This window comes from Manacus candei, unplaced genomic scaffold, assembly GCF_025592945.1.
Source record: "Manacus candei isolate 608988 ecotype Guabito, Panama unplaced genomic scaffold, ASM2559294v1 h1tg000046l, whole genome shotgun sequence".
Taxonomy (NCBI): Eukaryota; Metazoa; Chordata; class Aves; order Passeriformes; family Pipridae; genus Manacus; species Manacus candei.
Genome location: NW_026138094.1, coordinates 7,023,942 through 7,042,989, shown reverse-complemented (window position 1 = coordinate 7,042,989; position 19,048 = coordinate 7,023,942). Strand labels below are relative to the sequence as shown.

At 44.2% G+C, this 19,048-nt stretch overlaps 1 protein-coding gene across 1 annotated transcript in view; it reads left to right on the top strand.

Annotated features, from left to right (window-relative positions):
- The first annotated feature begins 7,887 nt into the window (after window positions 1-7,887).
- HDGFL3 (HDGF like 3) overlaps window positions 7,888-19,048 on the top strand; it is a 37,548-nt gene continuing 26,387 nt past the window's right edge. The window contains exon 1 of the mRNA XM_051796653.1: window positions 7,888-8,358. Within this exon, the coding sequence (XP_051652613.1) occupies window positions 8,275-8,358 (84 nt within the window). The 5' untranslated portion in view covers window positions 7,888-8,274. The remainder of the gene's footprint in view (window positions 8,359-19,048) is intronic.

The window sequence follows — 19,048 nt, the reverse complement described above, 5'->3', positions numbered from 1 at the left end:
GGTCCAGAGTTCTGTTTAAACCAAGGCTTGTGAGACAGCACAATTTAACTAAAGGTCTGTGGTGCCTAACCAGATGTACCAATTCTTGACTTTCTACTACTCCTCTGCTAGCCATGCTCCAGAAATTCACTGTTGGTCACTGGATGAACCCTCTTTGGGCACCATGGGCCACATGGCAACAAAGACTGACTCTTACCTGCGGAGGACCAGTATCTGCCCAGCACAGGAAGCTGTCAGGCCCTGTGCAGTTGCAGAGGGAGGATGCAGTACAAGCAATTACCACGGGCATTACATGAATGGACAGAAGATTTGGATATCACTTTTGGTCCCAAGGTCCCTGCTCAGCTCTAGGCTGGCAGTATGCCCTTTGAAAGTTTCAGTGGGAGGTTTGCCTGAGTGAGACAGGAGCATCATGCATGTCCAGTGGGAGAAACAGTCTATTAATACTTGTCCATTATAAGACTATCATTGCCAATTCTGTTTGGCTGCTTCATCTCATAATATTCTCTTTGACTTTCCTAATACTAACCAGCCTAAATATTTTATGCTTGTCTTCCAGCAATATACTAGGCCCCTTGCTGCTACTCAGTGAAGATAGGTATCATTTTTCTTCTGAAAACATTTTTTTCTGAAGCATTGTAGTTTTCTGTTCATGTTCAATAAGATAGCATCCACTTAAACATAAGTGACAGCTAAAGAAGAAAATAAACAAGTAGCCAGAAACAAGTCATTTCCTTACCAAGCTATTATGTTCTAATTACATAGTAATGTTGTCACTTCTTTAGAAATATGTTCTTTTCCTGTCTTATATTACTGTCTCTGAAAATCTTTTTGTAATATTTATATTGTCTTTGTATCTTATTGAGATTTTACATTTTAGCAACTCAGTTTCTCAGTGATATGAATCAGGAGCAACTTCACTGCATCCAAAGTAGATAAAGTGGCACAAATAGTAGCAGAAACAGACCTTTGACTTCTAAGAGACCTAGTGCATGTTGGCTGTTTGCTAGCAAGTGCAGTAGCCTTGATTTTTTATTATTATATTTATTATTTATAAACATAACTTTCCAAACTCAGAATAAGAAAACTATGCCTTCTTTGAAGAGGGCAGTGTTGAGAAAAACAAAGTCAGACTGTGGGGAAAGGGATACATTATACAACAAAGAGATCACTGAAATGCCTGGCAAGGTAATATTAAGTTATAATCTTAATTGTTATTAAACATGCTAATTTCCTTTCCTCCTCCACATTCTACTCATGACCTTTTCTTTTCATCCTTTATACCACTTTAATTCCAGGCTCCTACATTAACCCTTACTCTAATTAGAGTCATGGCAGACCTAATTGGCATTGGCTGTCCTGGGTTTTCTGGGAGAGATGAAGTTTTGAGGAAGGAATTCGAAAGAAATGAGTTGTGATTCATGAGAAGGACATGTCATGAGCAGGGAGCACAGGGAGGAGATCTCTGAGAGACAAATAGGTGAGCAGGATATTTGGTTTGCTGTGGTTAATGGGGAAACACTCAACATGTGGCTGCCACATGACAAGATGTAAGTGGGAAGGGAAGGGGCAGCCTTGCAGGCCATCACAAGAAACATGATCTGGAGGTAGTGGGTATGTGGAATGTGTGAAGAAATGTGCTTTTAAGAAGTTCTCACAGGAGCCAACTGGAACCAGTTCTTGCACTGCACATGGTGATGTGCTGATCTTTCAGAGTACACCAGGAGGGTGAAGTGACAGCATTTCAGACCAAGTGTGGTGGTGGTGGATTCAGCTGCTTTGGTCCCTCCCTTCCAGCCTCCCTTTATGCCCTGCAGGCAAAAGGAGTGGCTGCCCAGAGAGCTGAGTAGCTTATTTGTTAGGAATGAGGGAGGGAGAGAAAATAACTTGCCCCATTTCTGCCTGACCAGCAATGACTTCCTTCCCCTGAAACCCATCAGATGTTATACCCTCCATATCCACTTTCCCAAGCCCTTCTTCATGCCAGTTTTCATCCTGGTACCCATCATAGTCATCACCCCAGTTTACTGATTTCAGTCACTGAGAGTTTGGTGATGTTGACCCTGGAATAGAGAAGGATGATCTGAAGAAAGTTTCAGAGGTGACATGCTGAGTGTTTTTCTACTGATTTCAAGAGAGTTGGGATGACATTCCTTACAGTCAGTTTGGATTCCATTAAACTCTTGCTGATGCCAAGCTATCCAGGAAGAAACTCCTGACTGAATTATTCTTTTTTTTTTCCTGTGGTAGCACTGACGCATCAGACTGCAGTACAGCAGATGAGATTCAGGGCTTGGGTTCTGGAAGTGTGAATTCTAGAGCAATAGGTACATCCCAACATCAAACTGCTGCTCCTGAGAAGGGCTTTATGGTACAAAGCAGCAATAACACCCAGAAGTTTCATGCTAGCCTCATTATTTCTTTCCTGGCTTCTGACAGTCATTCAGGTAACACAAAAGTGAAGTTACAAATCTCCTTAAATAAATATTGTTCTGTTGTCCATGTTGGCATGTAATTATTCATTAAGTCACATTTCAAAAGGCATTTTGATGAATGCACCAGAGGGCATATGAGAGAAATCCTTTTCTCCAGTATTTATGAGGGGAAACTGCAATGGGGTAAGTGTCATGAATCTGGTACTAAATTTATTGTTCCTGTCAACTCTCAACATACTTCTCACTCAATAAATCTCTGAGGCTTTAGATGACACATCTAAAATATTTCCTCATACGAGAAATGTCTGTTGCAGGTTTTCTTTCTTAGGTATTATGGCTTTATAGCTTTAGAGATGGAGTCTCTCACCTGGCCATTTGAAGAGGCATTTTATAGATTAGTATATCAAATAGAAATGAGAAGTCACTAGTTTCATTGCAATAAATGACATCTATAAAAAACATTTAAAACTATGGGAACAGCAAAGTATATTTTGCAACTTCTGTCCATCAGGATAATCTTCCTATCATGTGAAATGTTTATGGAAATACTAGATTTTGTCAAGTGTTTCTCAATAAATGGCTGCTAAAGCATCTCACATGCCACAAGAGAAAATTCAAACATTGAAGTTGCAAAGTCAGGTAGTCAAATGTTAGGAAATACTCCAATTGCTTGAAAGGTTTGTGATACAATCTTTAATAATCTCCCTCTGATTTGTTTTTTTTTTTTCCCCATAGAAAACCTCAGGCTGGTTACCATTTAGAGACTCTGGTAGGTCAGAGAGTTTGAATGCAGTGTCAGGATTTCCACATAAACTGATGAGCCAACTGGCAGCACAGTAACAGGCCATTAGTCTTTGTATGGAGAGCTTGCCAGCAGAGAATGAGATGTACTGGGTCACAGAATTTTGGTAGATAATGTGTGGGTTTTCTTGATGTAGACTAAGATCCTCTGAAATCTTTGTGTTCTTACACTCATGACTGCTTTTACCTCTATCTCTTAATCCCTTTCTGCTTTTCTCCCATCCTTCCCAGGCTTTAGCTCCTGCTCCCCTTCCAGCTTTTCCCAGTTCTCTCTCTGCATGTCGATTGGGTCACTGGTGCTGTTGAGGTATTCGCAGGGGAACAGCCATTTTTCCCTCTCATGAGCCAGATTTGCTTCTGCAGTCATTTCCAGTCATGAGCTGAATCACATTCACTTTAGCCTAGAGCATGGTTAGTCCAGACAGAACATGAGACTTGTTTATCAATCCCTATTGAGTGTCTATGAATGCTTTTCAGACTCTTGCAACTCAGCTACATTCATATGGTACCTAGAAATTTGGTAATTTTACAGTTATTTCTTCTACAGTCGTTGTCAGAAGAGTTTTGATTCATCATGGAAAATTTCAGTTCTAATGGTTAAATTATGAAAAACGTGTAAGCAACTAAACCAGAGGTTTGAATTGGAACCTGTTAAGCAGCACTGACTGTAGGCACCTTTTGCCTGCTGTAGCTTTAGCTGAAATGCCTGTAGAGAACAAGGAATGGCAGCAATGCATACTTGCTAATAACATTTCCATCCCATACAAACCTTTCCAGCTTACAGTGGAAAGCTACCAACCAGAGAGAAAGTTAATTTTAAATGAAGTGCTTCAATCTCTTCTGCCTCTAGGATACACCTTCACACCTCTGCAACATGTAAAGCAATCACGGTAAAGATTGTCTAATTTAATATGATTAGGAGTGTCTAACATAAGAAGATTCATGAAACTGAGTATAGATAACTTGCTCCAGCTATGATACACACCCTTCTCCCTTCTAAGCCTATTACAGAGAAGGCTTGAGATCCCCTGGTGAGCATCTTATCTCCAGTAATTAAGAATATCCTAATGGGCATGGTAAGTGCCTTTCTGTGCATGGTGGGATGGACATAAAACATCATGGCCTCTTTCTGCCTGACATGAAGTAGCTCTGTGATTTCAGACAGTGCTCTCAGACACATCTTGCACAGGGGAATGGCTCAGTTGTAATCCAGAACAATTTTCTTTTAAAATATTTAACAGAGAAGCTCTAGCTTACTGTGGACATAGACAAAACACTGATCATTGTAATCATCACTGACACATTTTTACATACAGGAAAAGGAAATGCAGAAGGAAAGAAAATTATACCATCTATAGATAGATAAGTATTTAATGCAAAACTTAGGTGTGTTTAAAAATTTATTCATAACTTTGGAGGATTCCTTTGAAATTAGGCCTTTTATGTCCACATACTCTCTTCTTAAAGATTGATCCATACTTTTGAATCAATGAAATTCTTTCACTGTGAAAGTTTTCAACCAGGAATGTGTAGCTTTTTTTTTTTTTTTCTCCTCATATGAACAGGGGGGAAGTGATCAGAACTAGCTTGAAGATTCTCAATAACTTAAGAACAGCGTTTCCTGGGATTTATTGGGAAAGCAAAATTCAGTAGTGTGGTAATGACTTCAAAATAGTTACCTCAGACTCCATCTCTCCTGGGTGACTCAGGGTTTCAGTACTGACCACGCTCCTGGCCCTGCCACCTCCCTGCACGGTCCTGCTGGGCCTCTGCCTTCACCCCCTCTCCCTGCTCATACCTGTGTACGCTGCCCTGCTCTGGAAATATAACACCTGTCTGGCAGGCTGCGAGGTGAGAGAGAACTTGGTGTTATCATTGTGGGGAGCTCAGGGGGAAGGAGAGACCCATCCCTGCTGCGGGTCTCCCTTGCTCTGTAAGGACATGCTATTGCTGCATCTCTGACCTGCTGACCTTTGTGCCCAGAGCAGACACAGCTGTTGGCTTCTGTAGGCTTAGGACCCAGCCTATGCACATGCAGTGCATTTATTAGCAAGCCTCTGCACCCCTCCATTCACTGGTATGGTCTGAAACTGCTCTTGAAGTGTTTGGAAGAAACTCTCTTCACTCCCCTTTCACACTTCTGTGTAGAAGGAGTAGATGAACTCCGCTTTGTAACAGAAGAGAAAGGAACAGAATACAGGTGACATAGCAGGAGATCTCGGGCTTTGTATGCTGTGATGAGTGGCTGAGGGGATTATATACCCTACCAAACTCCTTTGCTGTTTGTGCCAAAGTGCTTTTCTGTACTGTTAATGTGTGGAACATTGATTTGGTTTTTCATTTATCGGCAGGAAAATCTGCTTTTTCTTCTCCATGCTTTCCAAGCATCTTTACCATGGCTTGATGGAGGAACTGTCAGCAGAATGTTTAAGAATTTTCAGCTGGCCAAACCTGAGCAGAGTTCTTACCTTAGCAGCTCATTCATCCTTTGCAGTCTATACACAAGAGGAAAAGAGAGCTGCCTCCTTGCATGTCCCTGGGATGAGTTTTCTTTGGAGCTCTAATATGTGATTATCTTCACTGCAGACTAGAAACATTATTTGTTCAGTGTTGGGACAAAAGGAAGTAAAAATGTGTACATTGCAATCAGACATTTCAGTTCTGTATTGAGTTACTTCGAGTGTTGCTATTTTGACATAAGCAATACATTGTTGCATGGGTGTGTATATGAAGTGTAGAGTTTCCTTTTGGAAGAAATTGGCACACATCCTGCTCCTTTCTCACTTAAGGTCACTAAATAAGGTACTAGAAAGAGCTATTCGTACCTGAAATGAAAAGCAAATAATGCATAAAAAAAAAAAAAAAGGGCAGCTCCACCTCTCTAGTAAGTATTCTGGAAGTAAGGCTGGTTTGGGGAGCTGATAGAGGTATGGGAGGTAAGACAGCACATAGGATTATTCTGGACAGACTCAGAGTCCACAGCTCCTATACTCAGAGATTTTATATTACATTATTCTGAAGGGAATTTAAACTGAAATTAGGTATTAATTTAAAAGGATACAAAATCCTATTTGATGTGAAAGTGAAAGTGAGCTATTTGGCCACATGTCTATGCTGAAGGTGGCTGCACTGGCAACCCTGTCACTGATTGCAGTACTTCAGGAACACATAACAGCACTGAGCACAGTGCAGGCTCATCATCTAAATGTTTATCTGGCTTTTTGGAATCTTTTTTTTCATTATTAGTCTGCTACTGATACCTGAGTTAATGATTTTACAGCAATGCTTTCACCAGCAGGGAAGTGCTTATCCTTCTTTACGACCCAGAGTGACAAACTTTATTGACTTACATACTAGCAACAGTGGCATTTGGGTACCAGAGCCACATCTGGGGATACCATAAACAGCAAGAGTCTTCTTGGTCCCATTCCAGCCCAGGAACAGGTGCTAGAAGAAGGATTTATTTGTATTATTTCTCTGCCATTACCAGCCCTTGCAGACTGGAAGTGCTCTCTATGGTCCATCTACCCCCTCCCCAAAATGTGACCCTACAGTCTCCAGCCATCTATTTCCTTCTTCATCAGCAGGAACTGCCTGTGGCCAGGTGCTTTCCTTGGGACTCAGAGAAGCACCCAGCCAGAGCTGCCTCCCTAAACCCAAAGAGGACAGTTGCCATCTTGAATGTGGGAGTGGTAGGGAAATCCACTGCTACAGTCTCAACCAGACCTGCAGAAAAACCTGTCCTAAGCTTTTCCACTTGTAGCCCACCTTGCAGGTGCCTTTCTAGTTTGCTCCACTAGACAATACTTCAGTGTAATTACTGTCAGTAATAATTGATGTCTGCACATTACAACTGAACTGGTAACATTATGGTAAAAGCAGCACTTTAGGATTTGTGAGTTCCTAGTGCTTCCCTTCCACAGGAGTGGACATTTGTAGAAACCAGCATCATCTGGCAAGTGCCAGATCCCAAACACCCTGTGAGGGGAAGCCCCCATTGTGCAGCTCCAAGGTCCATGGTTTGGTGGCCGTGGGTTTTAGTTTTAGGCTGAGAAGGCAGGTGGAGGGGCTGGCGGTGGGGAACAGGTTGGGTACAGAAACTGGGAGAACCCCATGCCTGGGAGCCAGGCCTTTGCCTAGGGTTTGCTCAGGGGCAGGTCCCGGTGGGACGGGGAGGGCTCAAGAGGGGTCTGCAGGCACCAGGGGCCTGGGCCTCCAGGACAAGGGGGGACAGGGCATTCCCAGGCCCAAAGGCCGGGAGCCTTCGGCCGGGAGAAGCGGACGCCCTGCTGCAAACACCGGCCGGCTTCTCCTCGCCGCCGAGCCTCCATGTCGGGCGCGCATAAAGAACCATGTCATGCTTCGGCGAGGAAGGGAGGGCCGGGCGGGACTGGAGCGCTCTCTGCTCTCCTATTTTCATAGAAACCGATCTGTGTACCTAGAAAATAACAGGAAGGGAAAGCGCGGGGGGGAGGCGCGGGCGGGCTGGGGAGGGAGGGGGGGGGATAAGAAGATCCTGTTTTCGGTCGCTGCCCGAGGAGTAATTCGGCGGAGCCGGCTCCATATTCCCGGGGCCGCGGCGGCTGCGGCGGGGATGGAGCGGGCGGCGCGGGCGGCGTAGCCCAGCGCGCACGGGGGGGCCGCGGGCAGCGCCGCGCCCGCCGCCGCCGCGGGGCGAGGGCTCCCCGGCCGCCCCCGCCCGGCCAGCCCCGCTCCCTGGTACCGGGGGCTGCTGGGGTTGTGTCCAAGGCCTCCCCCTCCCCCGCGTACACACTCACACACACAGACACACGCACACACACACTCACACTCACACACACACACACACACACACCCCATCTCCTCCTGCCGCCGCCGCCGCCGCCGCCGCCGGAGAGATCGGGGATCGCCCGCGGCCCGGCCCCGCTCCCGGCTGCGCCCCGTGCCCGGGCGCATCGCACCCCGCGGGGGCTCGCCCGGCTGCCCCCGGGGCGGCGTGCGCGGGGCGGGGGGTGCGGGAGGGCGGGGGGACACACGGCGGCTCCCACGGCGGCTCCCGATGGCTCGTCCGCGGCCCCGAGAATACAAGGCTGGAGACCTGGTGTTCGCCAAAATGAAGGGGTACCCGCACTGGCCGGCCCGGGTGAGTACCGCGGCGGGGGCGCCCGGCCCTGCGCCGCCGCCCCCCTCGCCCCGCACCGCCGGGCGGGCACGGCCGGGCCGCGGCCACGGAGCCGCCGGAGGGCCCGGGCCCGGCCCCGCCGGACGGGGGGCCGCGGTGCGCGCCCACCCCGCTATTATTGTGCATCTTTTCTTTGATCTGCAGATTTCTCCCCGGCCCCCCGGGAGGAGGAGGAGGAGGAGGAGGAGGAGGAGGGAGAGGAGGGAGAGGAGGGAGGGAGGGGGGCGAGCGCGGGCTGTACCTGGGTTGTTATCGCGGGGAGGAGGCTTGGGGAGCCGGCAGCCCTGCCCGCATGACAACGATGCTGTTTATTATACGCCCTCCCTCGCCCCGGCCCCCGGCTCCCCCGGGGGGCAGAGGGGCCCCCGCGGCCCGGGGCAGGGCAGGGGCAGCGCGGCCGCCGCCCCCGGCCCGGCGCGGCCCAGGAACCGGCGGGGACAGCGCTGCGGGCCCGGGACTTGCGGGGAAGGGGGCACGGGCTGGGGCAGGGACAGGTGTGCAGAGGGCGAGGGCCGGAGTCAGGCTGCGGGTGTCCCCGGGGCCGGTGGGCGCAGGAGGCTCAGCTCAGCTTGGTGAGTGAAGCGGGGTCTGGCTCTGTGGCAGCCCCCCCAGCCCACTTGCCACCCCTCCGCACCCGCGCTTTTTGGGTGTCGGGCCTCCCGCCGCACCTTGTCCTTTAGTGGGTTGACTTTCTTTCATAGGCCTTTGTAATTTTTTGTTTTACGCTGCCATGATACAACTGAGGTGCAAAGGCATCGTGGGCATTTGGCGGTCAGATAAGGGCTGGATTGTGTTTAAACAGCCACTTCTGGTGCTGCTACAATAACGCAGGGCAGAGCTTTCTCCAGGGGATCTGTTACCGTGGCACACTTACACTGCCGGTCCCTTCCCTCCCTTTTGGTCACTGTTGTGTAAACTCACTGAGTAACACGTGTTGTGGGAACTCTTGGCAGGCATCAAACAGTGAGTCTGTATTTACTTATGTTCTTCAGTCTTACTGGGATGACTGGGTAGTGCTTCATGCCATCATTCTCTAGTCAAGGAAAATTGCTGGTCTTTATAGACTGTAAAGAAGATAGTCAAGTGTTGTATGCAGGGGAGCAGGGTAAAGATGGACTGACATTTAACATTATCCTTGACAAGAGAGCCCTGGAAAAGGATGGGTGTGAGTGCTGGAAAGGTGTCCTGAGCAGAATTGAGGAGGCAGAAGTGGTGCTGAACAGCAGACACTATACAGGGAGGGAAGGCCAACACCACAGGCTTAAGCGAAGGTTGGTGAAAAAAGAATAGCGAGAGGATGCTAAATATCTAGAAGCCTGTAAATAAGGTGGTACTTTCAATTATTTTGGCAGAGCAGACTAAAATTAGCATGCAAAAGGCCGAACATAATCAACAACGGGTTGTGGTTTTATAATTCTATCATTATACCAGTTGGTGGATATACTACCTAAAAAATGGCAATTTATGTCAGCAGAACAGCATGAGCCACTGAAAATTGACTTCTTTCCTACCTCTGTCATGGTTTAATTTACTGTGAAAATTTTAATGTGAACAGTTGAGACCATTACCACGTTGAAGCATGTTAATCCCTTTCCTTTTTGAGCCTTTGTAAAACTCCCATTTGTTTACTCAGAAGCAGAACGTGGCCTTTTGTTTTAGTGGCATTTTCTTTCCTTTCAAAAAATCATTATATGCTGTGCAGCTGGTCATAGCCTTTGACTGGGTTGCTAAATAGATATCTGAATGGCAATAATATCCAACAAAGTGCATCTTCACTTGGAAAAAACAGGTGTGCTGTTCACATTGCTCATTTCTTTGTGCAGACTAACAGGATGTAAAGTTCAAGTGAAGACAAAGCAGTCTCTAGTTTTAACATGACTTAGCAAGTAGAGGCAGAAACTGTAGAGAGCCCAGAGTCTACAACTGGGTAGGAAGAGAGCTGTCAGGCCAGGGGATGATTGGTACTGGGTGTTAGTTCACCAGAGCGTCAAGAGGCACAGAACGTGCTCCTGTAACTTGTGATGGGTTTGCATACAACTTTGTGGTAGATCAGGCTGATGTCTGCCTGACCTAATACCATCATGATATCTTTACTAAGACTTTTCTTCATCTTGGTTGCCAAGGTTTACCTGATGCATGCTTTCTTAAGTGAAGAAAAAACCTACTGAGGGCATCAGTCTGTATTTTGTTTCTCAAAAAATGTTATTGCATACAAGTAAGGAGAAAATAAATATTTGAGTTGAGAATGCAACTCAGATACCCTGATTAAGTGAATGCCTTTTATCCAGGGGATTCACTTGTTTCCGGATCCTTGAGTGGTTTCTAGCTACTTCTTTATTCATTATGCAATTAGCGTGTTTGATCTTTGTATTCTCATAAAAACTTACATATTTCATGCTAATATAGTAGCTTAATAATAAGAGTAACAATACATTTAAATGGCAGTGTTATTGCCCCTACCAAATGGTGTTTGGCATCCCTGAGACCTTTGGCATGAATTTCCTGTCTGGGGACAAACTTCTTAAACTGTGTTTAATAAACCTGAGAAGTGTTACAGCAGGACAGAAGTGCTCTGCCTGCCCTGTAATGAAGCACACAGACATAACTGACCTGGCACAGAACCCACAGTATATTTTTGTGTGCATGGGTAGTGTCATACAGAGAAGGATCCCAGAAGCTCCAGCAGCAGCAGTGCAGAGCTGGGCCCAGCTCAGTGACTCCTGTCTCTCACTAGGTGGGCTCTCACTCATGGGCTCATCCAGCTCCAGGTGGCCCAGCACAGCAGGCAAATCCAGCACAGGCAGCAGTCTCTAGTGCTACACCGTTAGCTTCCCACCCCCCCTCTTTAGAGGTATGTTGATCTAGTGTTCAGCAAGAGCAAGATCAGCAAGCCCAACTTCTATCCCTGTGAGTAAAGAGAGAGAAATCGGGCAGAAAGTGCCTGGATAGTGATGATATGCCAGGGGACCATTGGAAATTTTTTTCTGATAACTGATGGTGTGTTATAGCAGTCAAACTGCATTTAAAGTTTCTTTGTGGATTGGTCTTGAATTAATTTTAAAGGGACCAAATTTGCCACGCTTGGCCAAAGCGGTAATGGCAGATACTTGATGTCTGAAACATGTCACTTACGTTTAAGGGCTGCTTTGCATTTTGGTATCACATTTTCCTGTGCAAAGCCAAAATTTCCTTTGGCATGACTGGAGGACAGCAAATAGGTTTAGGGTTTAGGCCTCAAGAATTGTATTGAAGTTTAATAATAACGGTAGGTGAAATAAAGGCAACAGTTCAGTTTAACATGATTTTTCTCTTAGTCTGTGATGTCTGTTGTCTTCAGATGCTCATCAAAAATGCAGAATAAATGCTAACTGGCCAGGTCATCGGTTGCTGTAGTCCAGCAAATAAGCAACTGTGTATCCAGAGTGCCTACAAAAATAGAGGGAAGATGCCATCGTGGTTAAAATGTAGAAAATAAGAATTCAGTTCATTGTACATTTTGCAGTGGTCTTTGCATTTGAAGCACTAAATCCCCGTGTCTTACTTCCTTGTTTATAAAAGACAGTTAACAACACTTTTCCCTTTAAAAAGGTGTTGTAGAGTGGAGACAAAATGTTTATGAGTTGCTTGGCTACTGCTGTGATAGGAGCTGTATTAGCACACATAGACAGAAAAATATCTCTCTTCAGATACCCTAGTTTATCTAGGATAGATGTCCTGGTTTATTGAGAAATTGCCCCTTGAATAGTCACTCAGATGAGATAAAAGGGAAAAACTAGTGGTAGATTCAGAAAGATCAATAATGGTGTTTGTTTTATGAGTGACCCTGAAGAAACAATAGGCACTTAGTTGCTGAAATTAGCTGCTGATTTAAAAATAGGAAGGAAGCTGCTAATGCAACTGTAGAGAGCAGAGAAAAAGTCTGTAATGACCTCAATAAAATAAGAACATGCCCAAATAAGTGGCCAACACCATTATTATACAGAAATCTAGGATTGTACAGCTGGGGAGACAAGAACTGCATTTGGATAAACACAAGTAGTTTGTGGAGGGATGGTAAAGTTGGTTTAGGACAATACAAGAGATCCAAGCAGGTAAAACAACATATTTTAGTGTCAAACATATGGATGTTTAAAGCTGTTTAGAACATTCTGTGTTGGGAGGACAACATAGCCTTTAAAGTGTTGGTGCATTTAAAGTGAAGGTGCATTTACTGTCTTTGAGGGCTAATTTTCTATTTTCTGGACTCCTGTTTGTCTTGTCCCACTCTTTTCTTGCTACTCTGAATTAACACATACTTGAGTTCCAGATTTGCTAGTTAGCTAACAATCCTCATATGAATGTCACTACTAAAAAGCATCTGCCAATAGCAATGGCAGAACGGTATTTGGGGCACTTCAATGTATTAGAGTTGCAAATGGATGTGAAATTCTCAGTATATTGCTTAGAGTAATACATAGTAAAAGCTGTCATTTTAATGGGAACTAGTGTCTGTGGTGGGCTGAGCATCATAAATGTAATGATTACATGATAGTTTTTAGCTGAGTGCCTATTTTCAGTATTGTTGACTATGTCCTCCATCTACAAGGCATGAAAGTAAGGCACTTGAAAGTATGAACTAAAATAATTCCAGGGAAGAGTTTAAAGGTTGGCTCATCCTGTTCAGTGAAGTATGGCTGGAGCTAGTGGGTTGATTGTGGTGAAGCTGTAGGTGTAGGACCAAGGCCTATCTTTGGACATAATTTGGTAAAGTACAAGGTATGTAACCAGGTACAGCTTTGGTCTGTTATAATTGCAAGTATGGCAGCTTGAAAATATCAAAATCTCAAACACATCGTAGAGAAAGATTTGGCATTTTAAGTGTTTGATATTTAAAACAGACCATTTGTTTTTGTATTAGTATAAGGATATGGTAAGGTGGGTCTTTCCCTGGCAGGGTTTATCTTTTTTGGCAAAGAATGACAGACAAAAATCATATTAGATCCAGAAAACTTCAAAGGGTCCATCAGGAATAGACAACAGATTTCTCTCTGTGTTTTTCTGCCAAAACTCAGTCTGCAGTCTTTTGAGCTTTTCTCTTTGGCCATTTGGGACCTGTCCAGTCCTTCACCATGTGCTTTTCTCCTTTTTCCCGTTCGGTTGCTCCGGTTTATGACCTCACTTTTGCCGTGTTACTAAATATGAGTCTCCTGTGACTTCTGCTTTACCAACTCAGGACTTCTTCAGTCTCTCTCCCTTTTTAATTATGTACCTCACTCATACATCAGTCCTCAGAGATCTGCAAGCAATTTTTCGTGGCAGTCTCTGTTTGTTCCTTTCTGAGATGAGACATGATTTGCTGATTACTGCAAAGGTCTGTCTTATCCTGGGAACTGATGGTGAGGTCGTGGCTTCTTCAGGGAGCACTCCCATGGCTTCTGCTGTGGTGCATCAGAAAAGAGCACATTGAAGGCAGTGAGCCCTTTATAGAATTATTTTTGCTTTCTAAACCTTCTACACCAGGTTGACACATGTTGCCTAGACAGCATTTAAACTGTTATTTGCAGATACCTGGTCATATTCTAGAGTAAGTATGAGTGCCTTTTCAATGATTTCATCAGCTCATTGAGTACTAATTCCTTCATTTCCTAAAACAAAAATAGCAGGAGTGAAGCATGAATTCTCCCAGTGTTCGGAAAGTAGGGAACTTCAGCAGCTGATGGTCCTTCTCTGTCCCCCTGCATTCAGTCTTAAGTGTGAATTAAAAAAAGATTTCATCTGAGGATTGTAGCATAAAATGTCATAATTTTTATATGTAAAGTTGAACCATAGCTTATGGTAAGACCTTTCCAGTTGCTCTTGTTTGGCAAATGAATCATTTTGGGGCCAAGATGTTCTATGTTTGTTGTTAGCACGGCAGGGGTATATGGGAAAACATCTTTAAAATTGAGTTCTTTAAATCTCTCTGTTGTTTTTTTCCCTCTTTAATTAAGTTTAAATAATTAGCCCCAAATGTGCAAGTCCAATCTTTTTGTGTAAATGACAATAGATGAATGCATTTTCTCCTGCAGTGCCACGATTTTAAGTCCAAATGAAGCTAACCCAGAATGAAGACAGTTGTCTCACAAGTTTTGAGGCAATAAGCAGCTGAAGTTTTTCATACCCTTACTGTACAGACTTTTGAAAAAAAATTTCCTTGTTATTTTGAAACCACTGAATAATTTTCATCAGCTGATCTCATGGAAATCATTGGATACATGTTTTGGCTGGAGGAAGGGCACCCCTTTCAGTGAAGTCTGTAGCCTGTCAAGTCACTCTGTATATTCCTGCTACAAAAAGATAGGGGAAATATTAGTTTCCCCTTCATTAGTTGACGGATCTCTTCTTTTTATTATTGTGTAAAGAATACTTTTAGGACCCCCAACTGGAATGAATTTTTTGTAGATAGGAAAATGAGGACTGAGTTTTCAGTCTTGACTCTTCGTTTCCTGATTTTTCCCATCATAATAATGCATTAACAACTCCTCCTGCATTTAGGGTAATAAAAATCTTATAAACAAGTGGTTGCTGACAGTAAGTATATATAATTGTCATTTGAGGATAGATGAAAGGATTTCCTGATGATGCTGGAGAAGTGATGACAATGTGGAGAGGTTGGACATTTTAACTGTTTGAAATGGTGCTGTCTGAGCAGTAGAGACCTTTCCACTGCGTACTTGAGAGACAGAAGGGAGAACGAGCCTGCCTGAGGCCTCTAGGTAATACTGTAATTTGAGTGATAAATATAGCAACAAACACTGGAAAGTAGTTTGTGTGGAGCAGGCAGGAAGAGGTCCTGGAGCCAGCTTTTTAAAGGTGTTAGGAATTAGCTGAACACCAGTACTTTCCTGTTTCTTAAGATACCTTGGTACAAGTCTGCCCCTGTGTCATCTGTATCTCTGATAGGTACGTGTGTGTGTACACATCCCTGTTCTGTGCACAGGCACACACACTGCCATGGGAAAGATGAGATGCTTCAAACAGGAGTAGCACATTGCCATGGTAGGACATCAGTTGACTCTGGACTCCAACAGGGGCAGCATCACCAGAGAAAGGCCCAGTATTTCAGCTGAAGCACAACAGGAGCAACAAGAATGAACAGTTATTTGAAAGATTCCAAGAAGTATTTGGCAAACGAGAGTATCATGAGGTAAAGCTTCTAAAACTTAAAGAAGGAAACAGATCCTTGTTTCCTCCTCTTGGGAAGGTCTCTGCAGTACTGGCTTTGCACATCTGAGATTGTTTCATTCATTTGTGTAGCAGCCAGTTCTAAACCTGATACAAAAACTGGATATAAACTGCAGATTCATTTCCAGTTTTCCTCTCTTCTACTCAGACTCTTTGATATGACAGGCTTGATAATACTTTTGCCTGAAGGGTATATAAGACCTGGCCTTGGGGGTTGGTTTTGTTTGTTTGTTTATATTAATTTTTTGCTCTAGAAAACAAAAGGAAGGTAAGAAATTTGAGTAAATACTGCAGCATCTTAACAAAACAGTGAAGTTCCCATGTTATGATGTAGTTCCTGTTGCCACGCTCTGAAGTTCCCCATCCTTCAAATGGTTTCAGGTCAACCCAAATATTATCCTTGGCATCATTGCTGCTCCAAAAAGACACATAATGTCCTTGAATTTCAGAAGGATGTTGTCTCTGCCTCCTGGCCTTTTGTAAAGCCCTGCTGAAATCTGAAAATGCCTTCAGAGTCAACATAAAGGGAGGAGATGAGGTTGTACTGTGCTCCTGGCATCGCAGAGCCCAACAATAAAAAGGACAGGTGTACATAGACTTTGGTCTCTGCCTTAGAAAAGTACATTTAAATCTCTCAGCTTTCCATTAGCAGACTGAAAGGTTAATTAGCATACATCTGCAGCCCCCACAATGCAAACTGGAAACAACTGTTTATTTTGCCTTGCAGCAACATGTGAAAAACCTAGAGAGAGGCTGTTTGCCAGCTCTGGTTTGGCTGCTTGAATAGAAGACATAATGTAACAAAGGGGGGGAAACAAGGCAAGGGATATCATACACCAAAGAATTTCTTTAAGACCATCAGTTAACAAAACATCCTACCTTCAGGAGAGTAAATAGGGCCAGGGAGGAAGGAAAAAATTCCAGACTGTAGGGACCTTACAAGTATCACTGTGGTATCACCGATGTCCACTAGGAAACAGTGTGTCAGCCTTTAAAGTCAGTAACTTTGTTCTCCTTGGGCTTGGAAGGCACCTACCTGTAAAGCCACTTACAGCACAGAGAATAAAACCACACTGAGGCAACGAGTAGGAGAAACTTTTAAGTCTGGGAGAGCTCAAGACACAATTGCACAATAATACAAACCATTTCTGGGAATCAATCCCGTACCAGACTGGATTACTAAATGTACTAAATATAAGTACATATTGAAACTTAATAATAACATAGGGAGTGACCTTACAGAGATGTGTAGCATCAGTCTGGAGATGCAATCCAGGTGGGAGAAGTAGAAAAGTACAGCTAGAGGAGCAAATGCTATCATTGCAAAGAACAATTCTGTAGCTGCTGTTACTCCCTTGAAGAAAACACATGAAGAAAACAAGAATCCAGGTCTCTATTCCTGGCTGTTAACCCTAGTCTCTAACCTATTGTTTGGTAACTAGGAGGCAGTTCCTCCAGCTTCTCCACCACTTATCCTTTGGGAAAAGTTTAGATGTAGGGCACTTATGGGTCACTTTTTCTATGGCACTATCAGTATCTTCCCTTGCAGCAGCTGTGGGGTGGGAACAAGGGAGGGAGGCACTGATGGGGGAGTGTTTGGATTATCATGGGCCATGGGTTTGCTGTCCTGACAATGCAATGTCAGGTGATGCCAGAAAGCAGTTGTGTTGAAAGGAGGTTTGTATCCTTCCCTCTCTTCCCTTTCTCTTTCCTACTCTTTGTACAGAGACCACCCAAGCATGATGGGGCTATGGGGGGGCTCCAGAGCCAGCAGACATGGAAGGGTGTGTTTTGCACCCCACTGCAAAAGTGAAGCTGTCCATGCATGGCCTGCCTTCATTCCTTGGGATAAAATTTGTTACTCAACCCTGTATGTAAATCAATCCCGCCAGTCCCACTGATTGCTTTTGGTGTGTGCATTGCCCTAAATATCTGTATTTTTCTTTAGCTTCCTACAACATGTTCCCCAGCCTGTATGGCCATGTCCTGCACTGTGCCTGGGTCACCCTCCTGGATGCAGTTGTACCATGTGGGGTTCTCTGCCTGCTCCCTGGCAGGACCTGTGTTTGTATGTGGGGATTGCTGCAGATTGCCTTGACCTTTGCAGCACGTTGGTTGTTCAAATGTATCTTGTGGTCCACTGCTGGCTTCCCGTACTATTGCCTCTTCCAGCTTTCTCTCTCTTACATTGCCAATCCTTTTTCCCAGATGTGTTAGCCTTTTCCTTTTACAGACTGTCAGTTTACTTGCAGCTCGTATTTCTCACAGACCCAGGACTGTGAGTCAGTTGTCATTAGGTTTACAATCGCTGGGTGTAGAGAAGTGACTGCCTGTTTCTGCATACACACCTACAAGCATAAAAGACTGTCTTTGCCTGAATATCTGCAAAGGTTCCCATCTTGCTGTCCCAAATGCCTCTTCCAGAACATGGGAAAAGGTGTTAAGGGAGGCAGATCCTAGCGGGGAATACACCTAAGCAAGGCATCTCATGCTAGGCATTGTGTCCTACTGCACTGGCATTTTTTTATCATCTTTTTCTTAAACTAATTAGTTGCTAGTTGGTTTTCAGCCCAGATGTCACAGTTTCCATCTGAGCCAGTGTAAATTTATATTTCTGTAAGGATTTCTTCAGACACTATTATCTGGAATCCAATTAAGTAGTGTTCATTCAGGATTAATCACATATGGAAGTGTTTGCAGAACTGAGGTTCCTGTGTTCTTAGCAATGCAGCATTATGCTGTGTTTCATGATCCCCCAGGAGGCACAGGCTTGGGCATTTCATGTGTTCTAGGAGTAACCCTGCACAGATCCTCTGCATGGCTGGAGGCTTTCTGTCCTGGTTGTTAAGGAAAAGCAGAAGGAAGATGATACCTATCCCATTAGTTTGCTCTCTAAAGACCATGTCCCAAAGGCAATGGATGAGTTCAACTGCATAAAGATTCCTTGATTTTAATAAAACTGCTTACATGTGTGCTGCCGTGCCTGTAGAAACATAAAGTAGGACCAGAGCCTAAGGGAGAAGGCAGACATTCATCTTAGAAAAGAAAAAAATAAAAGATGACATTCCTTACTGCAGTGCCTCTCCAAATATCAGGGCTTTTGAAAGACACTAGTGGTGCAGCAAACTCAAAAGATAATTCTTTTCATATGGTGTCTGCATCAGGTGACTTGCATATGTGCACATTTTCAGGTACCCCTTTTGCTGCTTTTTATCAGGAGTTCTTTTTCAAAATCTTACTCTTGTGAAAATTTTATTTTTCTTTGTCACAGTCAGTATTTCTATCACAGCTTGTAGAAGAAGGTAGTATTGAGTTAATAAAGTTATTAAGCCTTGAGGTTAGAATTTTAATTTATGCAAAGATATATCACCAGTAATAAGCTTGTTCTATCTGTTAATATTTTGTTTTATTTGCATTTATTTGAGAGACTCTGCTTGGGAGCTTTTTA